Source organism: Acomys minous (assembly GCF_964271855.1).
Source record: "Acomys minous genome assembly, chromosome: 9".
NCBI classification, from domain to species: Eukaryota; Metazoa; Chordata; class Mammalia; order Rodentia; family Muridae; genus Acomys; species Acomys minous.
In genome coordinates this window covers 81,844,088-81,869,439 of record NC_140490.1, presented here as the reverse complement: position 1 = coordinate 81,869,439, position 25,352 = coordinate 81,844,088, and the positions used below count along the sequence as shown (strand labels likewise).

General features: G+C 58.3%; 2 protein-coding genes across 8 annotated transcripts; one reads left to right on the top strand and one right to left on the bottom strand.

The window, feature by feature from the left end:
- The first annotated feature begins 523 nt into the window (after positions 1–523).
- TJP3 (tight junction protein 3) lies at positions 524–19,195 on the top strand. Of its 3 annotated transcripts, none has more exons than XM_084796476.1 (21): positions 524–778; positions 8,521–8,577; positions 8,662–8,771; positions 9,352–9,454; positions 10,735–11,062; positions 11,301–11,404; positions 11,599–11,758; positions 11,958–12,066; positions 12,206–12,267; positions 12,633–12,699; positions 12,848–13,004; positions 13,476–13,584; positions 13,969–14,218; positions 14,672–14,886; positions 15,864–15,959; positions 17,275–17,345; positions 17,794–18,004; positions 18,148–18,248; positions 18,393–18,668; positions 18,767–18,813; positions 18,994–19,195. In XM_084796476.1, exons 2-21 carry the CDS (start codon positions 8,530–8,532, stop codon positions 19,094–19,096), a joined length of 2,727 nt encoding a protein of 908 aa, XP_084652602.1. In that variant the 5' UTR covers positions 524–778; positions 8,521–8,529; the 3' UTR covers positions 19,097–19,195. The 3 variants fall into 3 exon arrangements, with proteins under 3 accessions (XP_084652602.1, XP_084652601.1, XP_084652600.1); XM_084796475.1 differs by lacking the exon at positions 524–778 and adding an exon at positions 6,477–6,723; XM_084796474.1 differs by lacking the exon at positions 524–778 and adding an exon at positions 6,477–6,735.
- On the bottom strand, positions 19,166–25,065 carry APBA3 (amyloid beta precursor protein binding family A member 3). Of its 5 annotated transcripts, XM_084796496.1 has the most exons (12): positions 24,880–25,056; positions 23,548–23,704; positions 22,365–23,056; positions 22,238–22,277; positions 20,938–21,083; positions 20,769–20,855; positions 20,525–20,686; positions 20,269–20,439; positions 19,948–20,160; positions 19,675–19,794; positions 19,456–19,593; positions 19,166–19,372 (listed from the first exon to the last, which is right to left on the bottom strand). In XM_084796496.1, exons 3-12 carry the CDS (start codon positions 22,938–22,940, stop codon positions 19,301–19,303), a joined length of 1,725 nt encoding a protein of 574 aa, XP_084652622.1. In that variant the 5' UTR covers positions 22,941–23,056; positions 23,548–23,704; positions 24,880–25,056; the 3' UTR covers positions 19,166–19,300. The 5 variants fall into 5 exon arrangements, with proteins under 5 accessions (XP_084652622.1, XP_084652620.1, XP_084652618.1 ...); XM_084796494.1 differs by having other exon boundaries at positions 19,456–19,794; positions 22,365–22,977; positions 24,880–25,065; XM_084796492.1 differs by having other exon boundaries at positions 19,456–19,794; positions 24,880–25,064.
- Between the last annotated feature and the right edge of the window lie 287 nt (positions 25,066–25,352).

Here is a 25,352-nt window from a genome sequence, read left to right as displayed (position 1 = left end):
TCAGGGTGGAGCCCCGCCTAGAATCCCCCAGTGAGGGGCTGGGGGTGTGGTCAGGGTGGAGCCCTGCCTAGAATACCCCGGTGAGGGGGCTAGGGGTGTGGTCAGGGTAGAGCCCCACCTAGAATCCCCCAGTGAGGGGCTGGGGCGTGGTCATGGTGAAGCCCCACCTAGAATCCCCCAGTGAGGGGGCTGGGGGCGTGGTCGGGGTGGAGCCCCGCCTAGAATCCCCCAGTGAGGGGCTGGGGGCGTGGTCGGGGTGGAGCCCCGTCTAGAATCCCCCAGTGAAGGGCTGGGGCTTGGCTCAGCTGAGTCCTGCTCCACCCTGTGTCACCCCTTATTAATGAAAGCAGGAAGCTTGACAGCAGGTGGGTTGCAACAAGAGGCATGACCTTAGTGTGCTCAGTGTTTCCTGAGCACCTACTCTGTGTCACTTGTGGGGCGCAGGCCTAGGTCGGCCTCTGGGTGCTCAGGGGTTAAGGCCTGTCCTGCCACGTGAGAGTACTTTGCGACAGAGCCACCTGCCCTCCCACCTGCAGGCTGGCCTTTCTTGCACTCACCATTGCGCACAGTCCTACTGGTCCCACCCGGCAAAGGGACGCGCCCGCCCGCCCGCCCCGTTCCCTCCACGCCGCTAGGGCTAGAGCGTCCGCGGCGGCGAAGAAACAGGTCGTCTGGCCTGAGCAGCCAGCTTGGGTCTCCTCCCTGCCACCCATGACAGGCAGCCATCCAGGACCCAGGCGCCACCACTCACCCTGCGTGCACTCAGCCTTCAAGACGGGTAAGTCTCCAGCTGAGCTCACCCTGAGGGCTTTATGAATCCAGGTGACCCCAATCTCAGGCTCCCCGGACCCTCAAGTTTGGTGCTCCCGCTCCCCCACCCCACCCCCCGGGAGCCGGAAGCTGGCATCCTGTGTGGGCATCTGACACAGTTTCCAAGACTTCGTGCGGCTGCAGTTTCTGCCCTGGCACAGCGCCCAGGACGCTGCAGCCAAGCCTTCAAAGGGTCATTGTGAACGCAGGTGGTGGCTGAAGAGGTGTGGGCAGCAAGCTGGTCGCTGACCCCCTGCTCCCCCGGCAGGAGGCGGCTCAGCTGCCCGTGACAGTGTGAAGAGATAGCAGAGGAAGTTGGGGGTACCCCTGGACTAACTCTTGAGTTTTTCTGGAACTCTCCAGAGGGCCACCCAAAATTTCCAAGGCATGAGTGTTACCTGTCCTAGGTTTTACACTGTGGGGACTGGACAGGACGTGGGCTCCCTCAGCTCCGTGGAGCCTGTCAGCCGAGCTGGGACAGAGTAAGGGACAGGACAGACTGGATGGAAGACGCCTGAAGGAGGTGGAGAGGGCTCCAGAGAAGAGGAGGAGCACAGGGAGCCCCAAAACAAAGAAAAACAATTCCTTCAGGAGGGCATGTTTAGCCTCCTCCTGAGGTGACTTTATTCTGGACCAGGAAGGCTCAGGGCGCAGGGTGGACCTGGCACTGTGAGTCCCAGCTGGTCCTGATTTCCAGTTAGTTCCCTATTGTTTGGCATAAAATGGACTGAGGCCCAGAGAGGGTCAGTCACTTCCCCAGGGATGCACAGTAGAGTAAGATTGTCACGGGTTTGGGGTGGGCTGGGGGGGTGTCAGAGCTGTCCCCCTAAGAAGCTGTCCCAGGCTTGACATCTACAAAAGTCGCTGCCAGTCAGGCCAGGCACTTCCGTGTGACCCCGAGTCTGGGGAAAGTCCACACTGAGAATTTGGGCTCAGTCCTTCCTCCTGGAGCTGGCGGGTTGCCAGGGAGACAGTGTTTGCTCAGTGCAGGGTAGAACCCAACACCGTTTGGGCAAGGCCGAGGTCAGTAGGACACCAAGTTGTGGCAACAAGCTGCCTAACAACAAAGTGCGTTTACTGAACATTTACAGCACGCCAGGTATATATTGGTGGCAAGGCTCAGAAATTAATATTTATTTATTTATGTATTTATTTTGGTTTTCTGAGACAGGGTTTCTCTATGGTAGCCTTGGCTGTCCTGGACTCACTTTGTTGACCAGGCTGGCCTCGAACTCACAGCGATCCGCCTGCCTCTGCCTCCCGAGTGCTGGGATTAAAGGCCGTGCGCCACCACGGCTGGCCAGAAACGCACAATTTTATCTTTTCCATTTTTGGAGACAGGATCTCACATCGCCCAGGCTGGTGTCTGTGTCCATAAGTAGCCCAGGGTTAACCTCGAACTCTGCATCTTCACTCCTCCACCTCTGAGCCCGGGGATGGCAGGTTGTGGGCCGCCATGTGTGGCTTGCTGTATTTTAGGAAGTTGGGAGCAGTGGGGAATAGGGATGGGGCAAGACATCTGGGCAAATGTTTGAGGAACAGGAGTAGGCACCCAAACTAAAGTCTGGGGTGGCAACAGGCCTGGACAGAAAGCTATGCCCAGGGCAGGTGCTCCAGGAAGCGAGGCGCCCTCGCCCTCGTGGCTGCAGTGGAGGGAGCGAGGGGCAGGGCCTGGTGGCTGCAGGGTAGGTGGGAGCCGTGGGGGGGGGGCTGCACAAGAGAGGGAGCTGCCTCCGTGTTCCTGTGCACCTCCGGTGGCTGATAAGGGGGTGTCTGTGAGGAAGGAACAGGTGGAGGGACCGCGCTGAGATGGAGGTCCGTGGTCAGGGGTCCAGAGGCCAGAGGCAAGGTGGGACAGTTGGCAGGACACTAGGGGCACACGTGAAACCCTACCCGGAAATTAAATTATTAAAAAGGTCACTCTGGAGCTATGTATAGGGCCGTTCTTGAGCTAGAGGCATTGCTCGTCTGCACGGAGGGCCCCCTTCTCAGGGGTCCCCCCACCCCCCCGAGCCAAGCCCGCCATTTGGAGTAAGATGTGTTTGGCAAGCTGGGCATGGTGGCGCACGCCTTTAATCCCAGCACTCAGGAGGCAGAGGCAGGTGGATCCCTGCGAATTTGAGGCCAGCCTGGTCTACAAAGTGAGTCCAGGACAGCCAGGGCTCTGTGTAACAGAGAAACCCTGTCTCAGAGAATCAAAAAAAAAAAAAAAAAAAAAGAGAGAGAGAGAGAGAGAGACGAAACAAAAAGAAAAAGAAAGGCTAGCCTGGGCTGCTCTAAAGTGCTTGGGGCTGCAATACCAGCTTCAACCAAGAGGGGGCACACGGGAACCAGGAGTGGTGTCTGGTGTCCCAGGGTTAGAGAAGGGGGGAACCCCTTCCCCCACCCTCAAAAAATACAGACATTAAACTGAACCTGAGGCCTTTCTTACAGCTTTCGGTTGTTCTTGTTGGTGGCGGTGGGAGGTGGGGGTGGGGAATTGTTGTTGTTGTCACTATGTAGACCTGGCTGTCCCAGAACTCCTTGTGTAGACCAGGCTGCCACAGAGCTCATTTTGCGATGTGTCCGAAGCCTTAGGTACCCTCCGGGATCTGTTTCTCCATCAATGGAGTAGTGCTCACAGTTTGCCAAACAAATCTCCTCCTCCTCCTCCTCCTTCTTCTTCTGTTTTTGTTTTGTTTTGTTTTTCAAGACAGGGTTTCTCTGTGTAGCCTTGGCTGTCCTGGACTCGCTTTGTAGACCAGGCTGGCCTCGAACTCACAGTGATCCACCTGCCTCTGCCTCCCGAGTGCTGGGATTAAAGGCGTGCGCCACCACTCCGGGCTCAGGCTGGCCTTTCTGAGTCAGATTGGGAGCCCTGTTTTACAGAAGGGAAAACTGAGGCAGGAATGACGGCTTCTGGGTTGGAGAGGGAACCGTAGGCTTGGTTGGTCCTCAGCATCCCAAAGGCCCTTCCCGACAGCTCCTCAGACTCCACTGTATTTTTCTTTGTCCTACTGTGTGCTTTGCTGTGGTGCTCCGCAGCTCTGCCTGCCTGGACCTCAATGTGCAGTCCAGGCTCCTCTAGAACTGATAGCAATGCTCCTGCCCCAGCTCCTGCCCCTTCCCTCCCCCAGCCCCCGCAGGAGCGCTGGGGTGACAGGTGTGTGCCACCACTAATGTTAGTGCACCTGGTGGTGCAAGCGCACGAACGTGCACGGGCCGTGGAAATGGGGGGCGGCAGCTTCCAGTTGCTTCTCTACGGTATAACTTCAATGAACTCTTGCTGGCTCCCTCCTCCCCGGGGTCAAAGCCACGCAGCCTCTGTTGAGTGCCACCACACTGAGGCTGCACCGTCCTAGGGCCATCTGTCCGGGACCTAGATCCCTGCCTCCCGTCACCCCCCTCCCCGCACAGCCTCCAATCCGTCCCTCCTCCCGAGGGCAGGGTCCGCTCCTCCCTCCCTGCAGACCCAGCACAAAGCTCTTGGGACATTCTTGAGTTCCGGTCAGACCTGTCCTGCCACACACCTGAGGGGACATCCCAGCCCTCAGTGACCCTCCTCCCCAGCTCCCTCCCACCCCCCACCCTACCCCCCTGCTTCAGCCACCCTCCCCACAACCACAGGCCCTGCCCTTCGCGCAGGCCTCAGCTTCCCTAGATGTACTGATAACAGGCAAGCAGAGTCCCCCTAGACGGCTTGTGGACCCGTCTGCTTTCCCATCTTTCACCCCCTTTCTGGCCTGCAGACGGAGCGCTGGTCCGGGATGCACCTGGGTCGCGGGGTGGGGGGTGGGGGGGGCGGTGATTGCACGGTCCGGTCCATTCTCACGAAATACTTATTTGTGTGTGCGCATGCGCACATGCCGTAACGTGCGGAGATTTTTGTCGCCTTCCACTCAGTGCAGTTTGGAGATCCAAACATAGGGCCGCAGGCGTGGCGGCAAGCCCCGCCCGTCCCTCAACTATCTCACATGGCCCAAGATAGGTCCCAGCTACTGTGGAGGCTGAGGCAGGAGGATTGTGAGTTTCAGAACAGCCTGGGCTACGTTGAGACCCTGTGTCAGAACTACGGCAGAATCTGCCCTAATGATCGCGGCTACATCGTAAGGCAACTCGTCAAACCTTAGGAACAGGTGCAGCTATCACTCCCATTTCCAGATGGGGAAACCGAGGCACAGACGGCGGCTTGCAAATAGACAAATCACTGGAGTGTCCCTTTCGGTGCATCTGCGCACTTTGCCATGCAGAACCGAGGATTTTTGTTACCCATAATGCTAGATGCTGAAGTGGGGGCAGAGAGCGGCTGGGGGCCTGGGGGGCTGGGGGGCGGGGTCTTCTCCGAGGACACACAGAGAACAGGCAAAGGACCCGAGATTGAACCTCCAACCCTGAGGATCGGAGAACACACAAGGTCTGTCGGTGACTGGGATGAAATCTCAGGGCAGGCAGGTCGCTGTGAGGCCCTAGGGTGCCTCGAGGTGCTGGGAATAGAGGTGTGCACCCCAAGCCTGGCTTTTTCTTTTAGACAAGTGCTCACTGTGCCCTTGCTGCCCTAGAACTTGCTCTGTAGACCAGGCTGGCCTTGAACTGACAGATCCGCCAGCCCCTGCCTCCCCTGTGCTGGGGTTGGCTAAAGGCATCACAACCCTAGCCCAAAGATTTTGATTAGATTGCCTCAGCGGACTCCTCACTAACCCTCAAAACCGCAGCTGTATGCCCACCTTCTCCGGGGAGCCTCCCAGGACACCTTAGAGTGTCTGCTTTCCTTCTGGCCCTCTCACACCCTCACTTCCTCCTCCAGACAGAGCTGTGAGGGCTGCCCGCCCTGGGGGGCGGGAGTTGTTAGCGCCCTTTGACCTTGGGTTGGGTTGGGATCAGGCTCCCCTTACAGTGAGGAATGTGTGGGTGTGGCCAGCACTAGCCCCGCCCATCCAGGTGACATCCTCCCACCCCTCGCCCAGGTGGAGGCTTCCGTGACTGGTCCTTCCTCTAGTTACCTTTCAGCCCCGAGGCCCCGAGGAGGGAGAAGTCTGAGTTTGAAATGACCCGGGAAAGACCAGGAATGTGATTGCGTTGTCCTTTTTGTTGGTTTGGTTTGGTTTTGCGAGACAGGGTTTCTCTGTGTAGCCCTGGCTGTCCTGGACTCACTTTGTAGACGAGGCTGGCCTCGAACTTACAGAGATCCTCCTGCCTCTGCCTTCCGAGCGCTGGCAGTAAAGGCATGCGTGGCTGGAAAACTGCTTTTTCAGGCGCGTTTGATTTTGTTTCCTGCGCGCCAAGTCCCTGCAGTTCGCACGGTGGCCGCCAGGGGCCGCCAGATCTCCGCAGCGAGCCTCGAGCAGGGACGCGCCTCAAGGGAGCTGGGGATTTGAACTCGGGTCCTCGTGCTTTCATAACAAACACTCCAATGCAAGGGGCGGGGAGCGGGAGTCCTCCTGGTCGTGGCAAACTCTTATCCCACGTTCCGAACCCCACCGGCACCGTCCTTCCCTGCCTTCTCACAGCCTCTGCCTCCTCCCGACTCCCTCGCAAAGCTCCTGGCCCACGGGCCGCCGGGACGAGCCTACGCGAGTGTCTGTTTCCCGGGCGGGAAAGCAACAGAACAGAACCGTCCCCAGGCCCGGGACTCCGCTCCGCGTTTTCCCGGCAGCCCCGCCCGTCCACTCTGCGGCCCGGGCCGCGGGGCTCAGCCCGCTGTGCGGAAAACCAGGCGCGGAGCCCGTTCCCGGAGGCGCGCCGTGTGGGGCGGGGCGGCCGCCGACCTGAAGAGGAAGAGCAGGTGCAGCCGGGAGGAAGGCTGGGGCGCGGCCCCGAACCCGGCGCGAGCCCCCCAGACCGAGGCGGGGGCTTGCTGAATCCTCCCGGGACCCTCCCGGTTCAGGGGGGTCGGCTGCCTGACCGTTCCCGGGACCCCCTCTTTGCACCATGGCGGTGAGATTCCAGGCGAGTAGCGCCGTGTGCGGCGGCAGCGCGGTGGGGGGCACGGGTGGGGTTGTCGCTTTACTGAAGGGATGGGAGAGAGGTCAGGCTTTCAGAACTCTGTCCACCTGCTTAACAGGCGGGGAAACTGAGGCCCGGAGAGGCGCGGGGGTAGCTAGTCTGGCGCTGCATAGCAAGATAAATCCCGTGAGCTGGTCCCAAGAGCCACCTCTCGGCGCTTCCTCGACCTCCTCTCCCACAGACCTGAGTTCGAATCCCACACGGGCAGTGTGAGGCCGCCGGTGCGTGGTCTTGGAAGTGGTTGGCTGTGTTTTGTTTCTGGGTCGCCGGCCTTTATAGGGCACCTACTGTGTACAAGGAGTTTGGCGGGTGGGGTGACTGTAGCCTGTTCTGGGGACCTTGGGGGGGGGGACTTTGCCCTTCGAGCCTGCAGCCCAAACCCCAGGCTCCTTCACACCCAAGAAGGGTAAACTGAGGCTTCGGCCGCTGGGTCACAGCTCGGAGCTCTAGGTCTGCAAGGCTTTCTCTCCCTGCCTAGAAGGAGGAATGACCTTCCCTAGGCCTCCCCACCCCCACCCCGTGTGCCTGGCCTGAGGGGGGAGGGGCGGGCGGGGAGCCGGTGACTCTGGGCGGGTGGCTCGTCCCACCTAGTCCCCTCCGGCTCTGGCTCCGTGGGCTGTGTGTGTGTGCCGCAGGTGGCAGGGGCGGGGCCAGCGCTCACCCAGAGGGGCGGGGCTGAGGGCCTTTTTCCTTCTTCCTTTTTTTTTTTTTTTAAAATTAATCAATTTATTCACTTTACATCTCGATCGTATCAACCGGCCTCCTCTGGTTTTGAAACTCGCCCCCCTCCCCCAGCCGAGACTCGGGGGAAATCTGTGGAGTGAGCGGGATTAGGTTGTCACTGCCCAGACTCCAGGGCGCAGAGGAATGTCGGATGGGTATGAGGAGACACCGTAGCCCTGGGGCTGTAAAGGCTGAATAGGAGTTTGCCGTAGGCTTGTCGCCCGGGCTGAATGATGGATAGGTCGGGTCTCAGGGCCTGTGGAGGACAGCGGCTAAGTCCGTGGTCAGGGCAGGTATGGGGAGCCGGGGATCGGATTAATCCTTAAGGCACTGGGGAACCCCGGAGGGTTTTTAGACAAAGCCTGCGCTATCCACAGGAGACCGGCCCACACCAGCGGGGACAAGCTGGGCAGGTTGGGACAAGCCTGGCCACCTGCTTCCCCTCCCCCTACGGAGCCCTGGCAGCCTTAATCTTAAAGGAAAGCCAAGAAATAAAAATTCCACAGTTGGGGGCAGCTAAGCATGCGGAATGACAGTTGAAGAAAAAGTCCTGCCCGGGGGTGGGTTTTGTTGCGATCCCCACAGGACTCCGCCGCGGAGGAAGCCGAGGCAGGAGGATTGCCATGACTTTGGAGCTAACCTAGGCTACTGAGCAAGACCTCCCCCCCCCCCGGCCCCCCAAGATACAAACGAAAGCCCAGGCACCAGAACTACGGAGCTGGGGAGATTGGGGGTGGAATGGGGCACGCAGCTCTGTGTAGAGGGGGTTCGGCTTGGGGGGGGGGGCGGGTGCAGCCTGTGGGCAGGAGGGTGGCTTGTGGCCGCGGCAGGAGGAGTAAGGGAGGGCCACCCAGGTGGGTTGTGGTGGGGGAGGGCAGGGTGGAGCCCTGGGGCCACAGAGCCCCGGGCTGTTGCGGGGGAGGCTGCTCTGAGGTGGGTGGGGCAGGCAGTGCGGCACCTGCTGGGCCTTCCCTTGCCCCCTGAGCCCACCTCTGTCCCCACCAGGTGGCCGACATGGAGGAGCTGACTATTTGGGAACAGCACACAGCCACGCTGTACAAGGTGAGCTCCCGCCCGCCCCTCCTCCGAGGGAAGCCCCTGGGTCTGTGAGATAACCAACCCCCTGCCTGTCATCGCGTCCCACAGGACCCCCGCCGCGGCTTTGGCATTGCCATCTCTGGAGGCCACGACCGGACCAGCGGATCTGTGGTGGTGTCTGACGTGGTACCCGGAGGCCCCGCCGAGGGCAGGCTTCAGTGAGGCTCAGAGAGGGAGCTTGGGAGGAGGGGCCAAGGTGGAGGCCAGAAAGCACCTGGCACCTTCAGCTCCGTCAACAGGGCCTTGCGTCCCAGAGGCTAGGCTGGCAGCGCCCGAGGGCAGGATGGCAGAGAACTGGAACGGAAAGTCTTGGACCGTTCTTGAGAATGGAGCAGTTTTCTGAGACCTGTAACTGAGCTCCGGAAATCTGGGTGGAAATGGCTCCTGGCCCTGAGGGGCTGATAAGTGATCGAGGGAGGGAGAACACAGCTGAGGGCAACAGGGAAAAATCAAAATATCTACTTAGAACGAAGCTGGAAAGCCGGGAGTGGTGGCGCACACCTTTAATCCCAGCACTCGGGAGGCAGAGGCAGGTGGATCACTGTGAGTTCGAGGCCAGCATGGTCTACAGAGTGAGTCCAGGACAGCCAGGGCTACACAGAGAAACCCTGTCTTGGAAATACCAAGAAGGAAGAAAGAAAAGTAAAGAGGCTGGGGGCACTATGGATGGCCAAGCACTATGGATGGCCAAGCAGGAGGGCACTGTCCTCAGCTTCCTTACTGGGTCCACTCCCTCAGGACCGGGGACCACATTGTCATGGTGAATGGTGTCTCCGTAGAGAATGTCACGTCTGCTTTTGCCATCCAGATCCTGAAGACCTGCACCAAAACGGCTAACATTGTGAGTGGACACAGGATGGGGAAACTGAGTCCCAACCCAGTAAGCCAGGTAGCCCTGGGATATTGGAGGTAGAACTACATAGTTCTATTGGTATTTTATTTTGTGGGGATGCTGGGACTGGAATACTGGAACACTTAGCCTGTGTTCCTCCCTGACCACGCCCCCAGCCCCTCACTGGGGGATTCTAGGCGGGGCTCCACCCTGACCACGCCCCCAGCCCCTCACTGGGGGATTCTAGGCGGGGCTCCACCCCTGACCACGCCCCCAGCCCCTCACTGGGGGATTCTAGGTGGGGCTCCACCCTGACCACGCCTCCAGGCCCTCACTAGGGGATTCTAGGCGGGGTTCCACCCTGACCATGGCCCACCATAACTGGGATTCTTCTTTCTTTTTCTATTTAGTTTCTTTTTCTTTTTAAAAAAAAATAATTTATTTACTTTTATTGTATGTACATTGGTGTTTTTGCCTGCATATATGTCTGTGTGAGGGTATCAGATCTTAGAGTTACAGACAGTTGTCAGCTGCCATGTGGGTCCTTTGGAAGAGCAGTCAGTGCTCTTAACCGCTGAGCCATCTCTCCAGCCCCCATAACTGGGATTCTTGATGGAGCCAGTTTCTTTTTATTTCTTTAATTTTCCTCAGCCTCACTCCATTTTCCAAGTTGATCTTTAATTCCTTTTTTTTTAAATTAAGATTTATTTATTTTCCTGGGTGGTGGTGGCACACACCTTTAATCCCAGCACTTGGGAGGCAGAGGCAGGTGGATCTCTGTGAGTTCGAGGCCAGCCTGGTCTACAGAGTGAGTTCCAGGACAGCCAGGACACAGAGAAACCGTGTCTGTAAAAACAAGACAAAAAAATTTTTTTATTTGATGTATGTAGGTGTTTTGTCTGCCTATACAGCATCTGACTTCATGAGACTATAGTTACAGACTGTTGTGAGCTACTATGTGGGTGTTGGGAATCGAACTCAGGACCTCTACAAGAGCAGCCTGTGATCTTAACAGTGGAGGCATCTCTCCAGCCCCTGATATTCTTGTGGTCCTCTTTCTAACCCTCCCCCCCAGGCCCCCACCACCACCACCTCTGTCCCTGTATAGTCAGGATGACGGACATCCTGGGGCCGTCCTGGCTGACTGTCAGATTGTAGGACCTCCTGGGTTAGCTGTTATGCTGCACGTGTGCGGCCCATGGTCGCGATCATGTTGGGACGCCTCCCTCCGGATGAGCCCATCTCTCACCTCCTCCCGCCTCTCCTGACGTCTCTTGTCATCCTGACAGACAGTGAAGCGTCCCCGCAGGGTCCAGCTGCCTGCCACCAAGGCTAGCCCCGCTGCTGGACACCAGCTCTCAGACCAGGACGAAGCTGACCATGGCCGGGGCTACGAGGGGGACTCCTCCAGTGGCTCAGGCCGATCTTGGTCCGAGCGTTCTCGCCGGACCAGGACAGGTCGCCGTGGCCGGGTGGGCAGCCACGGGCGCAGGAGCTCCGGGGCTGGATCCGAGGCCAACGGTCTGGACCTGGTGTCCGGCTACAAGCGCTTGCCCAAGCAGGACGTGCTCATGAAGCCAACGAAGTCTGTGCTGGTGAAGCGGCGAAACAGCGAAGGTGAGGAGGACTGAGCTGCACACCCAATGTAAAAAAAAGGGAGGGGCGGGGGCGTGGTCAGAGTGGGGCCCCTCCCCTAGGGTCATCAGTGCCGGGTTGGGGGCGTGGTCAGTGGTAGAACACCCGCCTACTTTGGAGGCTGAACCAGGAGGGTTATAAATTACTTCAAAGCCAGTTTGAATAACCTTGGGCTCCTAGTTGAGGTGCCCTGCGTCAGTTTCCCTCCTTTGCCCTCCAGAGTTTGGGGTGAAGCTGGGCAGTCAGATCTTCATAAAACACATCACCGATTCCGGCCTTGCCGCTCAGAACCGCGGGCTGCAAGAGGGAGACCTTATCTTGCAGGTGAGGCTAGGCCTATGCTTCAGGTGGGGAAACTGAGGCCAAGGAGGGCAGTGGCATATTCCCGGCCCCAGACGTTATTTCCAACCCTCCTGCTGTCTGTCGGTTTCTGCACGTACACACACACCCCAGGGCAAGTGTTTCTAGTCCTCCCTCAATCCCATCCCCCTCATAGACGTCTTTGTCGTTTATTTAAGATCAACGGAGTGTCCAGTGCTAATCTGTCCCTGAGTGACACACGGAGGCTCATTGAGAAGTCGGAAGGGGAGCTGACGCTGCTGGTGCTGAGGGACAGTGGGCAGTTCCTGGTGAACATCCCTCCTGCAGTGAGCGACAGTGACAGCTCCCTTATGGAAGGTGAGGAGCAGGATGGCAGCTGCAAGCCTGGCTCCTGGCTCCTGGAGGCTCCCGGGGTGGGAACTGACCTAGAGCCACACGGCTGGATTCTGTGAGGTCCTGGGGCCCCTTGCACATCAGGGCCTTGATGGTCCCCTGTGTGACATGACCCCGCAAGAAGCAGGTGTGACCCTGGCTGACCTGCTGCCCCTCCTCACAGACATCTCAGACCTGACCTCGGAACTGTCCCAGGCACCCCCATCCCACATCCCTCCGCCACCTCTGCAGGGTCAGCGGAGCCCTGAGGACAGCCAGACGGACTCCCCAGGGTGAGTGAAGGATGGTGGCCTTCAGAGGCCACACCTCATGTCTGTACACCCCTGCTCTCAGCAGAGGTGACTCTGCATCTGGGGGGGGGGAACCCGTGCAGATGCACCCCAACTTACTGGAGTCTGTCATCTCACCCAGGGAGACCCCACAACCCCGGAGGCGGGACCGGTCAGTGGATTCGAGAGCGATGGCTGAACCAGGTGAGCCACTGGCAAGGGTACAGGACATCTGCTTTCCCGCCTTCCTGACCTGTAGCGGCCATGCTGAGCCACGCAGGGAAGGGAGATGATGTGGGTGATTGTTGGGGAGTGAGGTGCCTAAAGCCTAAGGGTGAAAGGCAGGGCCGAGAGATGCAGTTTGCTAAACAGCTATAACCCTACTATAAGGTCCTGGAGGCGTGGTCAGGGTGGAGCCCCGCCTAGAATCCCCCAGTGAGGGGCTGGAGGCGTGGTCAGGGGTGGGGCCCCGCCTAGAATCCCCCAGCAGGGCTGGCTTGTTGCTAGGTGCAGTTTTCCGAATCCGTACAAGGAGCGAAGACTCCAGGTTTCCCGATTTCTCTTTGTAGAGTCTCCTGGAGAAAGCCACTGTGACATTTACCGGGTCCCCAGCCGGCAGAGTCTGGAGGACCGTGGGTGAGTACGTCAAATGAGCCTGTGGTTTTGCAGGCCCTCACCCTGTCTCCCTGGTTGTGGAATGTCAGCAGCTGTTAACTGGGCTGTAGGGGGCGGGGCGAGGTTACCCTCCACCGCCGGCCTGATAGCTCCACCCCTTCTCTGGTAGCTACAGCCCCGACACGCGTGTCGTGCGCTTCCCCAAGGGCGCGAGCATTGGCCTGCGGCTGGCCGGCGGCAACGATGTGGGCATCTTCGTGTCCGGGGTGCAGGCAGGCAGCCCGGCCGACGGCCAGGGCATCCAGGAAGGGGATGAGATCTTGCAGGTGACATGGGATAGCTGGCCCCGGGGGTGTGTTCCTGGCTCCTCCTGGTGTTCGACCCTTCTCCCCCCCCATGCTACCCCCCCCTCGTGTGCCTAACCCTCCCACTTGAGCCGGATGAATGGTGGGATCATAGGTGTGCGCCCCCTCCTCCCCGCTCGGCTTTTTCCGTGGGTTTCAGGGATTTGCACTCAGGACCTCATGGTCGCGCAGCGAGTGCTTTTTCACCCCAGAGAGTTTTTACATGGTGAGGTCTGTCCCTCTCTTGGCACTGCCTGAGTCTGTTGCACTTGGCTGTGTGTCCTGAGCCTGGATTTTCCCTGGGTTCTTTGCCCGGGACCTTGGTGTCTGTCTGTGTGACACTCAGCAGCGAGCAGAAACTGGGTCTCAGAGGCAAGATATCTGGGGAGGCAGAGTCTCGGGTTTGGCACGCAGTGACTGTCACCAGCCTCACCCCGTGTACCTTCCCTGCAGGTGAATGGCATGCCTTTTCGGAACCTCACAAGGGAAGAGGCTGTGCAGTTTCTGTTGGGGCTGCCACCAGGGGAGGACGTAGAGCTGGTGACACAGAGCAAGCAGGACAGTGAGTGTCCCTGGGGTGTCCCTGCCAGGCCCCAGGTCCTCATATAAAAAAAAAAAAACCAGACACAAAGCCATGTGCCTAGCCAGGCTTGGTGGTGCATACCTTTAAATCCAGCACTTGGGGGCAGAGGCAGGTGGATCACTGTGAGTTCGAGGCTACTCTGGTGTATAAAGTGAGTCCAGAACAGCCAGGGTTACAGAGAAACCCTGTCTCGGAAAAACGAAAATAAATAAATAAACAAATAAAACAAGGATGGCAAGCTAGTGGGCCGAGCACAAGTCAGGGCTCTCCTGTGGTCCCACAAGGACAGTGCCCAAAGTCCCTTCAAGGTCCCTGGGAGGGATGGGCTTCTCCGGAGTCACCTGCAGCCCCCTCTGTACCCAGTTTTTAGGAAGATGGTCCAGTCCCGCGTGGGCGACTCCTTTTATATCCGCACACACTTCGAGCTGGAGCCAAGCCCGCCTTACGGCCTGGGCTTCACCCGCGGGGATGTCTTCCACGTAGTGGACACGCTGTACCCGGGCTCTGGGCCAGGCCAAGGACACAGCGGCAGCCGTGGGGGCCTCTGGCTGGCCGCCCGCATGGGCAGAGATCTCCGAGAGCAAGAACGGGGTGTCATCCCCAACCAGAGCAGGTGGGGTGCTCCCCAGCTCAGTGTGTGTCCCCCCCCCCCGTTGCTGAGGGCTCCCTGGACCATGGGACTGTCCTGCAGCTGCGTAACACCTGGGCACGGATAGCGTGGCTGTTTTTATTCGTTTATCCTTGAGGCAGAGTTCCCTCCTAGAGTCCAATCCGTCCCCCGTACCAGCATCCAAAGACCTCAGCCCTTGGCTTGTGGCCCCGCCCTCCCTTTTCAGAATTGGGTTCAGCCTCTCCTCCTCTTCCTCCTCCTCCTCCTCCTCCTCCTCCTCCTCTTCCTCCTCCTACTGCCTTTCTCCGAGGACCCCATGGTGATACTGGGTCCCCAGATGATCCCTCACATCCCCAGTTCAGGGTCCTCAGCTCGAATCCCCCCACACACACACACACACGCACACCCAGCTGGTTTGGGGCAGTGTTCTGTGTCTCAGGCTCCTGTGCTCGCCAGGGCGGAGCAGCTGGCCAGCCTGGAGGCCGCGCAGCGAGCGGCAGGCTTGGGGCCTGGCACCTCCTCAGGTGCCAACCCCCGGGCTGAATTCTGGCGGCTCCGGGGTCTCCGCCGAGGGGCCAAGAAGACGACGATCCAACGGAGCCGGGAGGACCTGTCGGTGCTGACCAAGCAGGGACACTACCCGCCCTACGAGCGCGTGGTGCTGCGAGAAGGTGGGTGGCTGTGGGCACGGGATGGGGGGGACACAAGGTCCAGATGGGACCCTACTTCCAAGGCCACAAAGGGCTCAAGGCCATGGCCTGCTTTCCCCAAGATGCCCTACTTCCTGTGGGTGGCACAAGCTTGTCATCCCAGCACTCGGGAGACTGAGGCAGGGGCATTTCTGTGAATTTTGAGGTCAACTTGGTTTACATGGAGATTTCCAGAACAGCAAGTGAGACCCTGTCTCAAAATAAATGACTGAAAAATAATTTTTTATTTTTTTGAGACAGGGTTTCTCTGTGTAGCCCTGGCTGTCCTGGACTCGCTTTGTAGACCAGGCTGGCCTCGAACTCACGGCGATCCACCTGACTCTGCCTCCCAAGTACTGGGATTAAAGGCATGCGCCACCACATCTGGCAAAGTTTTTAATGGGACATAAGACACAAGATGTTGGGCTGGAGAGATGGCTCAGCGGTTAAGAGCACTGACTGCTCTTACAGAGGTCCTGAGTTCAATTCTCAGCAACCACATGGTGGCTCACAACCACCTATAGTGTGATCTGGTGCCCTCTTCTGGCCTGCAGGGGTACAAGAAGGTAGAACATTGTATACATTAAAAATAAAATAAAAGACACAGAGCTCAGCTCAGCTCTGCTCAGTTTGTTGCAGACCAAGGATAAGTAGACAATGGACAGAGTGCATGTCAATAAAACTTTATTTATAAAATCAAGCCAAGGGCCAGACACAGCATGGCCTTAGCTTCCTGCCAGTTTGTTCCACTTATCTAATAGTTGCAAACAGGATCAGAAACAAAACAGAACTACTTCCTTTTGCTGGCCTTGAACTCACAGCAACCCTGCCTTAGCTTCCTGTGCTGGACACGCCTAGTTTGTGTGGTGCTTGAGAGGAGGGGGGCTTCCAGTGTGGTGAGTGACCAGAGTGACCACCCTGATCTAGAGCCTGATCTTGTCGCTTTCTCTACTTTCCAGCCAGCTTTAAGCGCCCTGTGGTGATCCTGGGGCCAGTGGCGGACATTGCCATGAAGAGGCTGACAGCAGAGATGCCAGACCAGTTTGAAATTGCAGGTGAGACGTGGGGTCCTGGATGCTGGATCAGAGCAACAGCGACATGCGCGTGCCACCCCACCTGTGCCCAGGCCAGACATCCTTAATCAATCTGGGCCCTCAGTATCCTTAGCCACCTCTGGGAACCATGCTAACTGCCTGAAGAGCCACTCTTTTTATTTATTTTTTAAAATTTTTGATTCACTTTATGTGTGTCGTCCCACCTATGATCCCTGCTGTTGAAGGCTGAGGCAGGAGGATGACAGGTTTCAGGGCAACCTGGTTAGCTTAATGAAACTCTGTCTTCAAATCAAGGCTCCAGCCCCAGAATAAACTAGGCCTGGTGACCAGGCAGAGGCAGGGGGTTTAGTAATACAGGGTCAGCCTTGGCTACATACAGAGTTGGAGGACAGCCTAGGCTACATCAAACTTTATCTTTAAAAATAGTAAATAAGGGGCTGGAGAGATGGCTCAGTGGTTAAGAGCACTGCCTGCTCTTCCAAAGGACCCGGGTTCAATTCCCAGCACCCACATGGCAGCTCACAACTGTCTGTAACTCTGAGATCTGACACCCCTACACCAAAGCACATAAATCCAAAATTAAATAAAGTATTAAAAAAATAGTAAATAAGCTGGGCGTGGTGGTGCACACCTATAATCTCAGCACTCGGGAGGCAGAGGCAGGTGGATTGCTGTGAGTTTGAGGCCAGCCTGGTCTACAAAGCGAGTCCAGGACAGCCAAGGCTATACAGAGAAACCCTGTCTCGAAAAACCAAAAAATAAAAAATAAAATGAAAATAAATTTTAAAAATAAAAATAGTAAATAAAAAGGGAAATGGAGGTCCATGGGGTGAGGCTCAGGGTGAGCATTTAGCAGGTGAGGGGTTGCTCTGGGGCTCAGGGGAACCTTAAAGAGCTGGGCAATGCTGGGTGTGTCTTAACATAGAACCGTATCTGACAGGCTTCAGGACACTCAGAAAGGAGGCCCACAGAATAGGCTGGGTGGGGTTCAAAGGGCAAAGTCCCTGGCCACCTCACTCGTCATCAGGAGGTACAATCGCTGAGGCTGATGCAAGGGAGAGGGGAAAGCCGGGCCCCTGGTGGGTTTCTCTCAGCCACACCGATAGCCCCGTGGTGGAATATCACTCAGCCAGGAAAAGGAAGGACACACCAGGGTCCCGCTCCTGGAGGCCCCGGCAGTGCTCAGAGCCACAGGCACAGGACGCTGGAGGCGGCTGTACTAAGTGTACAGCGGGGGCAGCTGCGGTGGAAGGTGGCTCCGCAGGACCCCCTTGTACGGGGGCCACCACTGATCACTGTCCCCCTGCCTCCTCAGAAAGCGTGTCCCGGACTGACAACCCTTCCAAGATCATCAAACTGGACACGGTGCGGGTGATCGCAGAGAGGGTAAGCCGGGAGTAGAGACAGCGAGGCCCTGCGTGCAGTGTCCCAGCTTCACACTGGAGTCGCTTCTGGGGAGCCATGGGCTCCTGCAGGACACAGGTCCCAGGTCCACACCCCTAAGCCCGCACTCGGGAAACTGAGGCAGGATTGTTATGAGCCTAAGGCAAAGCAAGTTTTGCTACACCTCAAAAGGGGGGGGGAGGGTAAAAAAATGTCACAAAACCACCGAAGGGCTATGGAAGCTGCTCAGCCTCACAAGCACGAGGACCTGAGTTCGAATCCCTGGAACCCACGTATAAAGCTGGTCATCTCAGCTCCGGAGATGTGGAGGCTGGGAGATTCCTGGGACTCACGCAGATCTGGCTGATAGATGAACACCAAGCTGAGACACACAAAGCCTAGGGTCCGCTGCGACAGCAGACACCTCATCTTCTCTGTGATGTGGGCCCAGGACAAGCACGCGCTCCTGGATGTCACCCCCTCCGCCATTGAGCGCCTCAACTACGTGCAGTACTACCCCATCGTCATCTTCTGCGCTCCGGAGAGCAGGCCCGCCCTCAAGGCCCTCAGGGAGTGGCTGGCCCCTGCCTCCCGCCGCAGCAGCCGCCGCCTGTACGCGCAGGCCCAGAAGCTTCAGAAACACAGCGGCCACCTGTTCACAGGTGCGCGGGGTGTCGGGTGTGGGGATGGGGGCGAGGGTTACGGGGAGCTGTTGGGGGTGGGTGCGCGGGGCGTATGGGTGAGGGTTAGGGGGAGCTGCTGGGGGCGGTTGTTCCTGCCTGCTGATGCCTCCCTGTCCTTGCAGCCGTCATCCCCCTGCAGGGCACCGGTGACTCCTGGTACCAGGAAGTCAAGGCTGTGGTGCAGCAGCAGCAGGCGCGACCCATCTGGACCGCAGAGGACCAGGTGTGGGGTGCAGGGCACAGCGAGTTCCGGGGAAGAGGGCGCAGGGAGGCGGGGGGGGGGGGGCGGGAGGGAGAAGCAAGGACACAGGCGCTCAGAGCAGGGGCCTTAGTTTCCCCTGGGTTCACAGCCTTCATATCCCCACAGCTGGACGGCTCATCGGAGGACCTTGACCTGCCAGGCCATGGCCTAGCTGCCAGCTCTGGCGACCTCAGCTGTGATAGTCGAGCCAACAGCGACTACGAGGACACAGACGGCGAGGGCGGTGTCTACACAGACGGCGAGGGCGAGGGCGGTGGACCCCAGGACTTGGATGTGGAGGCCCCACCCCCAGCCCTGTCCCGGTCCTCAGAGCCCACGTGGGGGTTAGACCACCAGGGGCTGAGGGGTCACGGGATGACTGTGGCCCAGTGGGAGACACAGGTGGGTACAGGCACGGTCTTGGGCATGGGGGGGTGCGACTCTCCAAGCACCTGGTGGTACCCCGCCCCTCCACGCATGTCTATCCCTTTTCCCTCAAGGCTGACGGCCGTCACCTCCGGGACCAATGGCGCCAGGACAGCATGCGGTAAGTGGCCAAGCGCCAACAGGCCCCATCAGGGCTTAGGCTTACTGAAGGAAGCAGGATTTCGGTTCCCAAGTGCCTAACTCAGCCTTGCCCACTCTGTGTCCACACTGCCTGGTGGGGTGGGTGAGGTCACACCGCTTGCCTGCCCACCTTGGCACAGCACCCACCTCCTCCCCTCAGGACCTACGAGCGTGAGGCCCTGAGGAAGAAGTTCACAAGAGCCCGGGATGTTGAATCCTCCGATGACGACGGCTATGACTGGGGCCCAGCCACGGACCTGTGATCTCAGAGGCCACGGGCCTGCCACTAGCCTTCTCTTTGGAGCCTCAATCTCCTCTGCACAACCCAGAGCTTTTGAACATTTAATAAATCTTTAATTTTTTGTCTTTGTTTTTACATTAGAAAATAATACAAAGCCGAGGGCTCTGGGATCCCAGATGGCCCAGGGGTGGCAGTGGCAGGGACGAAGGCACATGTGGGCGGGGCATCATAGGTACACCGGCTGTTCTTGCCCCGTGAGCAGCCGGTAGGTGGCAGCTGGCATGGTCTTGATGTGGATCTGGGGGGTCAGAGGTGAGGGGTCAAGTAGATGGGTCGAGATGATGGGGTTCAATCGGGGGAGAGTGGGTGATACACACATACCTCTCGCGCCTCTGTGAGCAGCTGGATGATGCGAGCGTGGGGCATGGCCACCACACTCTGCCCATTGACCTCAATGATGCGGTGTCCCACACGGACACCCCCACGCTCGGCTGCGCCCCCACGCAGCAGGCTGCAGATCTGAGAGGGACAGCGCTCAGTCTCGGCCCCTAGGTTGTGGGCTAGCCTCTGCCCCACACCCGCCAGGGGGTCCCGGCTTACGATGCCATCCTCCACGCAGAAGCCCAGCTGCTCGCGTATGTGAGGCCGGTGGATAACTGCCGTGGTGACTGGTGGGCAGTGGATGATACTCAGTGTCACCGATGAGTGTCGCCGAACCTCCTGAGGGACCCACCACACGCAGCTCAGGCCTCCGTATGCCTCAGTTTACCCACCCATCAATTCCCCAGGCAACGCGGGGGTGTGATCAGTGGCATCAACTCCTACACACCCTACAAGCCCCCTGGGGCCAGGCGCTGCCGAACCCCGACTCACGCGCACAGCTGCCTGGCAAGCGGCTAGCGACAGCCCCACCAGGCTGGTCCCATTGATGGCAGTGATGCGGTCCCCGATGCTCAGGGCACCGCAGCGCTCGGCAGGGCCGCCGTGGAGCAAGTTGGCGATGACTGCAGTGGGCAGCAGCGAGCCCCAGCCGGATTCAACCAGGGCGACACCCAGGCTCTCACCAGGTCGCTTCTGGATGCAGACCTGGGGGCGGGGCCGTCTTCAGGGGATGTGGGTGGAGCCTCAGTGGGGCGGGGCTTTTGTTGGGGGTGGGGCGTAGGCTGTTTGTGCTGGGGCAGAGCAAGCACACACCTCCCTGCAGTTCTGGCTGTTGCAGAAGTGGTCCAGGTCGCCATTGTGCGGGTGATTGGCGGCCTCTGAGGGCCGCATGCCCACCTGGCTGGGGTCGATGCCGTTCTCCTGCAGGAATTGGCTGTAGGCGATGCTGAAGGCCTGGCCGATGGCCTGCGCAATGAGCCGGGCCTGTGGGAGGACAGCATGTTCCTACCCATCCACCACGCTTCCAATGGCCGCACCTTCCAAAGGCTGTGCCACTGTGGCTTCTTACATCCTCTGAGTGGAAGACGTGACACAGCATCTTGTAGAGCTTCCGCTGCCGGTCCTGGGGCGTGGTCCTCCTGGCCAGCCGCCTCCGGGCCATCACAACCAGCACAGGCCCAATGTCCGCAATGTAGGAAATGGTCTGCAGGGCGTGGTCCATCAGGGCATCCTGTGGACACATGCTAAGTGGGCCAGGGGCCTCTCAAGGACCCCAAATATCCATGACCAGCGAGGCCCAGCCCTCCGGGTACCTGGGAGTCAGCGGCCAGCACCTTGACCCGCTTGGTGGAGATGAAGACGTCCACCTCCGCCATGGGCTGGGTCTCACCTTCAGGGGCCTGTGGGGAAAGTGGGGGGACAGGGGTTCCTGGTCATTGGGACACCTGCCCCCTGCAGCCCGAGAACCCCACCCTGGCTCACCTTGACCCGGTCCACGGCCTCCTGCGCCTGCACCATGCGCGTGCTGGGTGGTGGGCTGCGTTCCGACAGCAGCTGGGTAGAGCCCAGATATTTCGCTCCAAAGATGACCCCGTCCATGAGCTCCTCTGGTCCACAGGGACCTGGAACTGCAGGTGACAGCAAAGGTTGTGGGCCAACCCATCCATCATGGGGTGCCCTGCGGGCTCTGGGGTTCCCAGTCCCCGAACTGTTGCTCAAGAAGCTCAGGGTTCTGTCCGATGAGTTCACACATGGGAGACCGGAGCGTTCCATCACCTGTTCTAGAAGAATCCACGCCCCTAGGCCTGATGCACAGACCTGGAATCTCAGCCACTTGGGAGTCTGAGGCAGGAGAATCCAAGTTCAAGGCCTGCCTGAGCTACTGACCGAGACAATGTCCAAAATTAGAAAAATGTTTCTAGAAGAATCCACAGGGCTTAGACCCGGTGGCCACTCCTGCGAAGTGTCACCCCTACTGTGAGGCACTCTCAGTGGGAATGGACCCAGGCTCATAGACTCCTCTTCCAGAACCTTCTGACCAGGCTGGACGCTCAGGGCCTCACTGTGGTGTCTCGAACCCCTAACACTCCAGAATCAGGCAGGGCCCGCAGCATGGCTCAGTGGGCAAAGGCATTTGCAGCCAAGCAGGGCAACCTGAGTTCATCCCAGGGACCCCCACAGGGTGGTCGGAGAGAACCAATTCCCACAAGCTGTCCTCTGACTCCCTTCCCTAACAAACGCAAAGAGGAGGAGTGAGGCCATTTTCCACAAGGACCTAGAATTCTCTTCAGCCAGCGCAGGGCATCCACGCGTCAAAGTCGCATGCGCCTTAGAGCCCAGGTCCTCAACAGCCCTCAAGCAATTCTACCCATGACGCTAGCGCCAGACCCTTCCCCATAGGCCCAGATCACGTTGGTTTGTTACTACTGTTTTTTAACCCTGGCTCGTGTGGAACCTGCCATCCTCCTGCCTCAGCTTCCCGTGAGGGTCACCCCAAAGCTGACACTTGGTGCTCTAAAGGCTCCCTTTGGAGTAGGACTCTCTTCCTCCCGTGGTTGTAGAACTTTCTGACCTATGCAGACTCTGTGAGCTCGGCACTCCTGAGGTAAGTCACCGCATCGACCGCGATTCCAGAATATTCTCCGGCCTTCTAGGACCTGCTCGAAATTCAACCAGCCCCTCCCTAGACCTTCATCACCACTCAAGCTTTGTGTCAGAGTTGAGAGTCTGGTTCTGAACTGTCCTAGAACATTTTGGTCCCCGTATGAGAATGAACACTCACCCTCGGTGACAGCAGGGCACGAGGCCAGGGTGTCGGGGTTCTGGAAGATAGAGGGGCAGGGCTGAGTTCCCAGGCAGGCAGCGCTGTGGGCCACAGGTCAGAGGTCAGAGGGGGCTGACACTGTTACCTGGATATCCACAGGTGGTTCCCGCTGTGTCACCAGGGGTGCGGTCTCCAGCCAGGGTTCTGGGGAGCTACTGGAACTCCTGCTGTCTGCTGGCTCTGCCGAGGCCCCCTCCATCCACCCGGGGGACCCAGGGTCTCCAGCTGGGTCCTCAGGTGGCTGCAGCAGGCGGGGTACAGTCTGTGGAGGATCTGGGGGACCTGGCTGGGCAGGCGAAGTCGCCTCACATCTCAGCAGACCCAGAAGGTCGTCCCCGCCGGCGTCGGCCGACAGGAGCCCACCAACATCCGCACTCTCCTGGGTGGCCAGGCCTTGGCCGGTGGCGATGTGCAGAGGGCAGGGGGCTCCTTCCGGGAATGGGCCACCCAGGTCGCCGGGCAGAGCTTCCAGCTGCCGGACCAGCTCCCCCACGCCGGATGTGTCCAGCTCCATCTCGCTCGGGGTGACAGGGCCTCCAGATCCTGAGGCCCACTGGGAGCTGGAGGGGTGGTCCTCAGAGGGCGCTTCAGGGCCTTTGGGCCCCTCCAAGTCCATGGCTGGGGGCCCTGGGGGATGCTGTGGAGCTGGCAGGAACTCCATGCCTGGGCCGGGGGCTCAGGCCGCCATCTTCACCAGGCTGGAAAACGAGGGCTCTGGTTGTGGTTCCCGTAGGCAAGCCATGGTCCTACAGATGACAGGTTCCATCTCCGTGCGGCCTGCGCAGGAGGAAAGGATCCCATTTCACACAGGATCCAGCTGAGAACTCAGGCACCTACCCCGATCTCTAAACCCCAGAACTCAGGCACTGACCCGGGGATCTCAAACATGAACTGCGCCCCCCCCCCCGCACCACCCCCTCGCCCCAGAACTCAGGCTCCGGCCCCTAGAACTAAGATTGCGTCCCCAGAATTCAGGCACTGACCCTCAAATCTCAGGCACTGACCTCGGAACTCAGGCTGCGTCCCCAGAACTCAGGCACTGTCCCTGGGAACTCACACTGCGCCCCAGAATTTAGGCACTAATCCCGGGAACTCAGGCACCGGCCCTCGGAACTCGGACTCTGGGCCCCAGAACTCAGGCGCTGACCCTTGAAACTCTGACACTAAGAACTCAGGCTCCGGCCCCAGAACCCAGGCGCCGGCCTCGGGTCGCCCCAAGGGACACCCACGCCCACCACGCACGTCCGGTCCCGCGAGGCCTGAAATACCTGTGCCTCCAGCCGGAGCCGGGTCCTTTCGTAAGACTCAGCAACTCTCTGGGATCCCAGCTTTGGAGCCTGATCATCCGGCTGTGCGCCTCCCATGACCAATGCGCATGCGCACCGTCGCCAGGCCTACTGGGAAATGCAGTCCTCGCAGCGACTCCTGTCACAAGGGGGACACGCTAGGGTTGCTTCGCATATAGCAGAGCACAGGTTCGAATCCCGAGACTCCAGTCACGGAGGCGCGGTCCAAACTGGCTTTTCTGTTCTAAAATTAGATCTGCATCACTTCCGGGCGCAAACGGCTTAAGTAGGACATGGGGGGAAACACAAGCTTGGAAATAGTAAAGAGAACGTGATTTAAAGATTTGAAGAGGCCGCGGGGTGGTGGCGCACGCCTTTAATCCCAGAACTCGGGAGGCAAAGGCAGAGGAAGGCAGATCTCTGTGAGTTCGAGGCCAGCCTAGTCCACAAAGTGAGTCCAGGATAGTCAAGGCTACACTGAGAAACCCTGTCTCCAAAAACCAAAAACCAAAACACAAAACAAACAAAAAAAGATTTGAAGAGAAGGGCTGGAGAGATGCCTCAGTGGGTAAGAGCACTGCCTGCTCTTTCAAAGGTCCTGAGTTCAATTCCCAGGAACCAGATGGCGGCTCACAACCATCTATAATGTGATCTGGTGCCCTCTTCTGGCCTGCAGGGTTACATGCAGGCAAAACACTATATGCTTTTAAGAGAAAAGTAGGGGTGTGAATTGTTGAGGACGGACTTCCGGTCCGAGGCCCAGTAGGGATGTATAACACGACACTATCTAGATTTGGGTCGTCAAAGTTCTTACTATAAACTATGACCGATAATAGTCCCTAAGTTTAACTGCGTGTTCTGAAAGACGTCAGCCCGTTAGGGTTATAGCAATGAATCTGGAAGTCTATTTTTTCTTATGATAGAATCTCGTGTAGCCTACCTAGGCTGATCCTCCTGTCACAGCTGAACCCAGACTGCTACCGAGCCTCCGGCACCATCCCCACATTCTTTTGTTTTGTTTTGTTTTGTTTTGTTTTGTTTTTTGAGACAGGGTTTCTCTGTGTAGCCTTGGCTGTCCTGGACTCACTTTGTAGACCAGGCTGGCCTCGAACTCACAGCGATCCGCCTGCCTCTGCCTCCCGAGTGCTGGGATTAGACATTCTTCTTTTTATTACAGGTCTCACTATGTAGACCAGGCTGGCCTGGAACTCCCAGGGGTCCTGCCTCTGCCTCCCGAGTGCGGGGCTTAAGGCAGAGTTCCCCAAACCGGGCGCACTTATGTTTAAGCCAAGGTCTCACGTAGCTCAGGCTGACCTCAGACTTGGTGTGTAGCAGACAGCAACCCCGAACTGCTCACGTTCCTGCCTCCCACCGCAACTGACAGTCCTTTGAAGCTTCCAAAAATCCTACACGGGCCGGGCATGGTGGCGCCTTTAATCCCAGCATTCCGGAGGTAGAGGCAGGAGGATCGCTGTGAGTTCAAGGCCATCCTGGTCTACAAAGCCAAGGGTAACACAGAGAAGCTCTGTTTCGAAAAACCAAAAAAAAAGAAGAAAAAAAGAAAGAAAAAATCCCACATGGATACGAGCACGAACTTATTGTGACATTTTAAGTAAATAAGGATCTAAGGGCAAGAATTTTATGAAAAATTCTTCGACCGGGAGATAACTACGTATGTTCAAATTAGTTACTAAGACGGCCAAAGCAAAAAAAAAAAAAAAAAAAAAAAAAGACTACATTTCCCAGAAGGCTGCGGGCGCCCCCAACGCCCTAAAGCGACTCTGAGA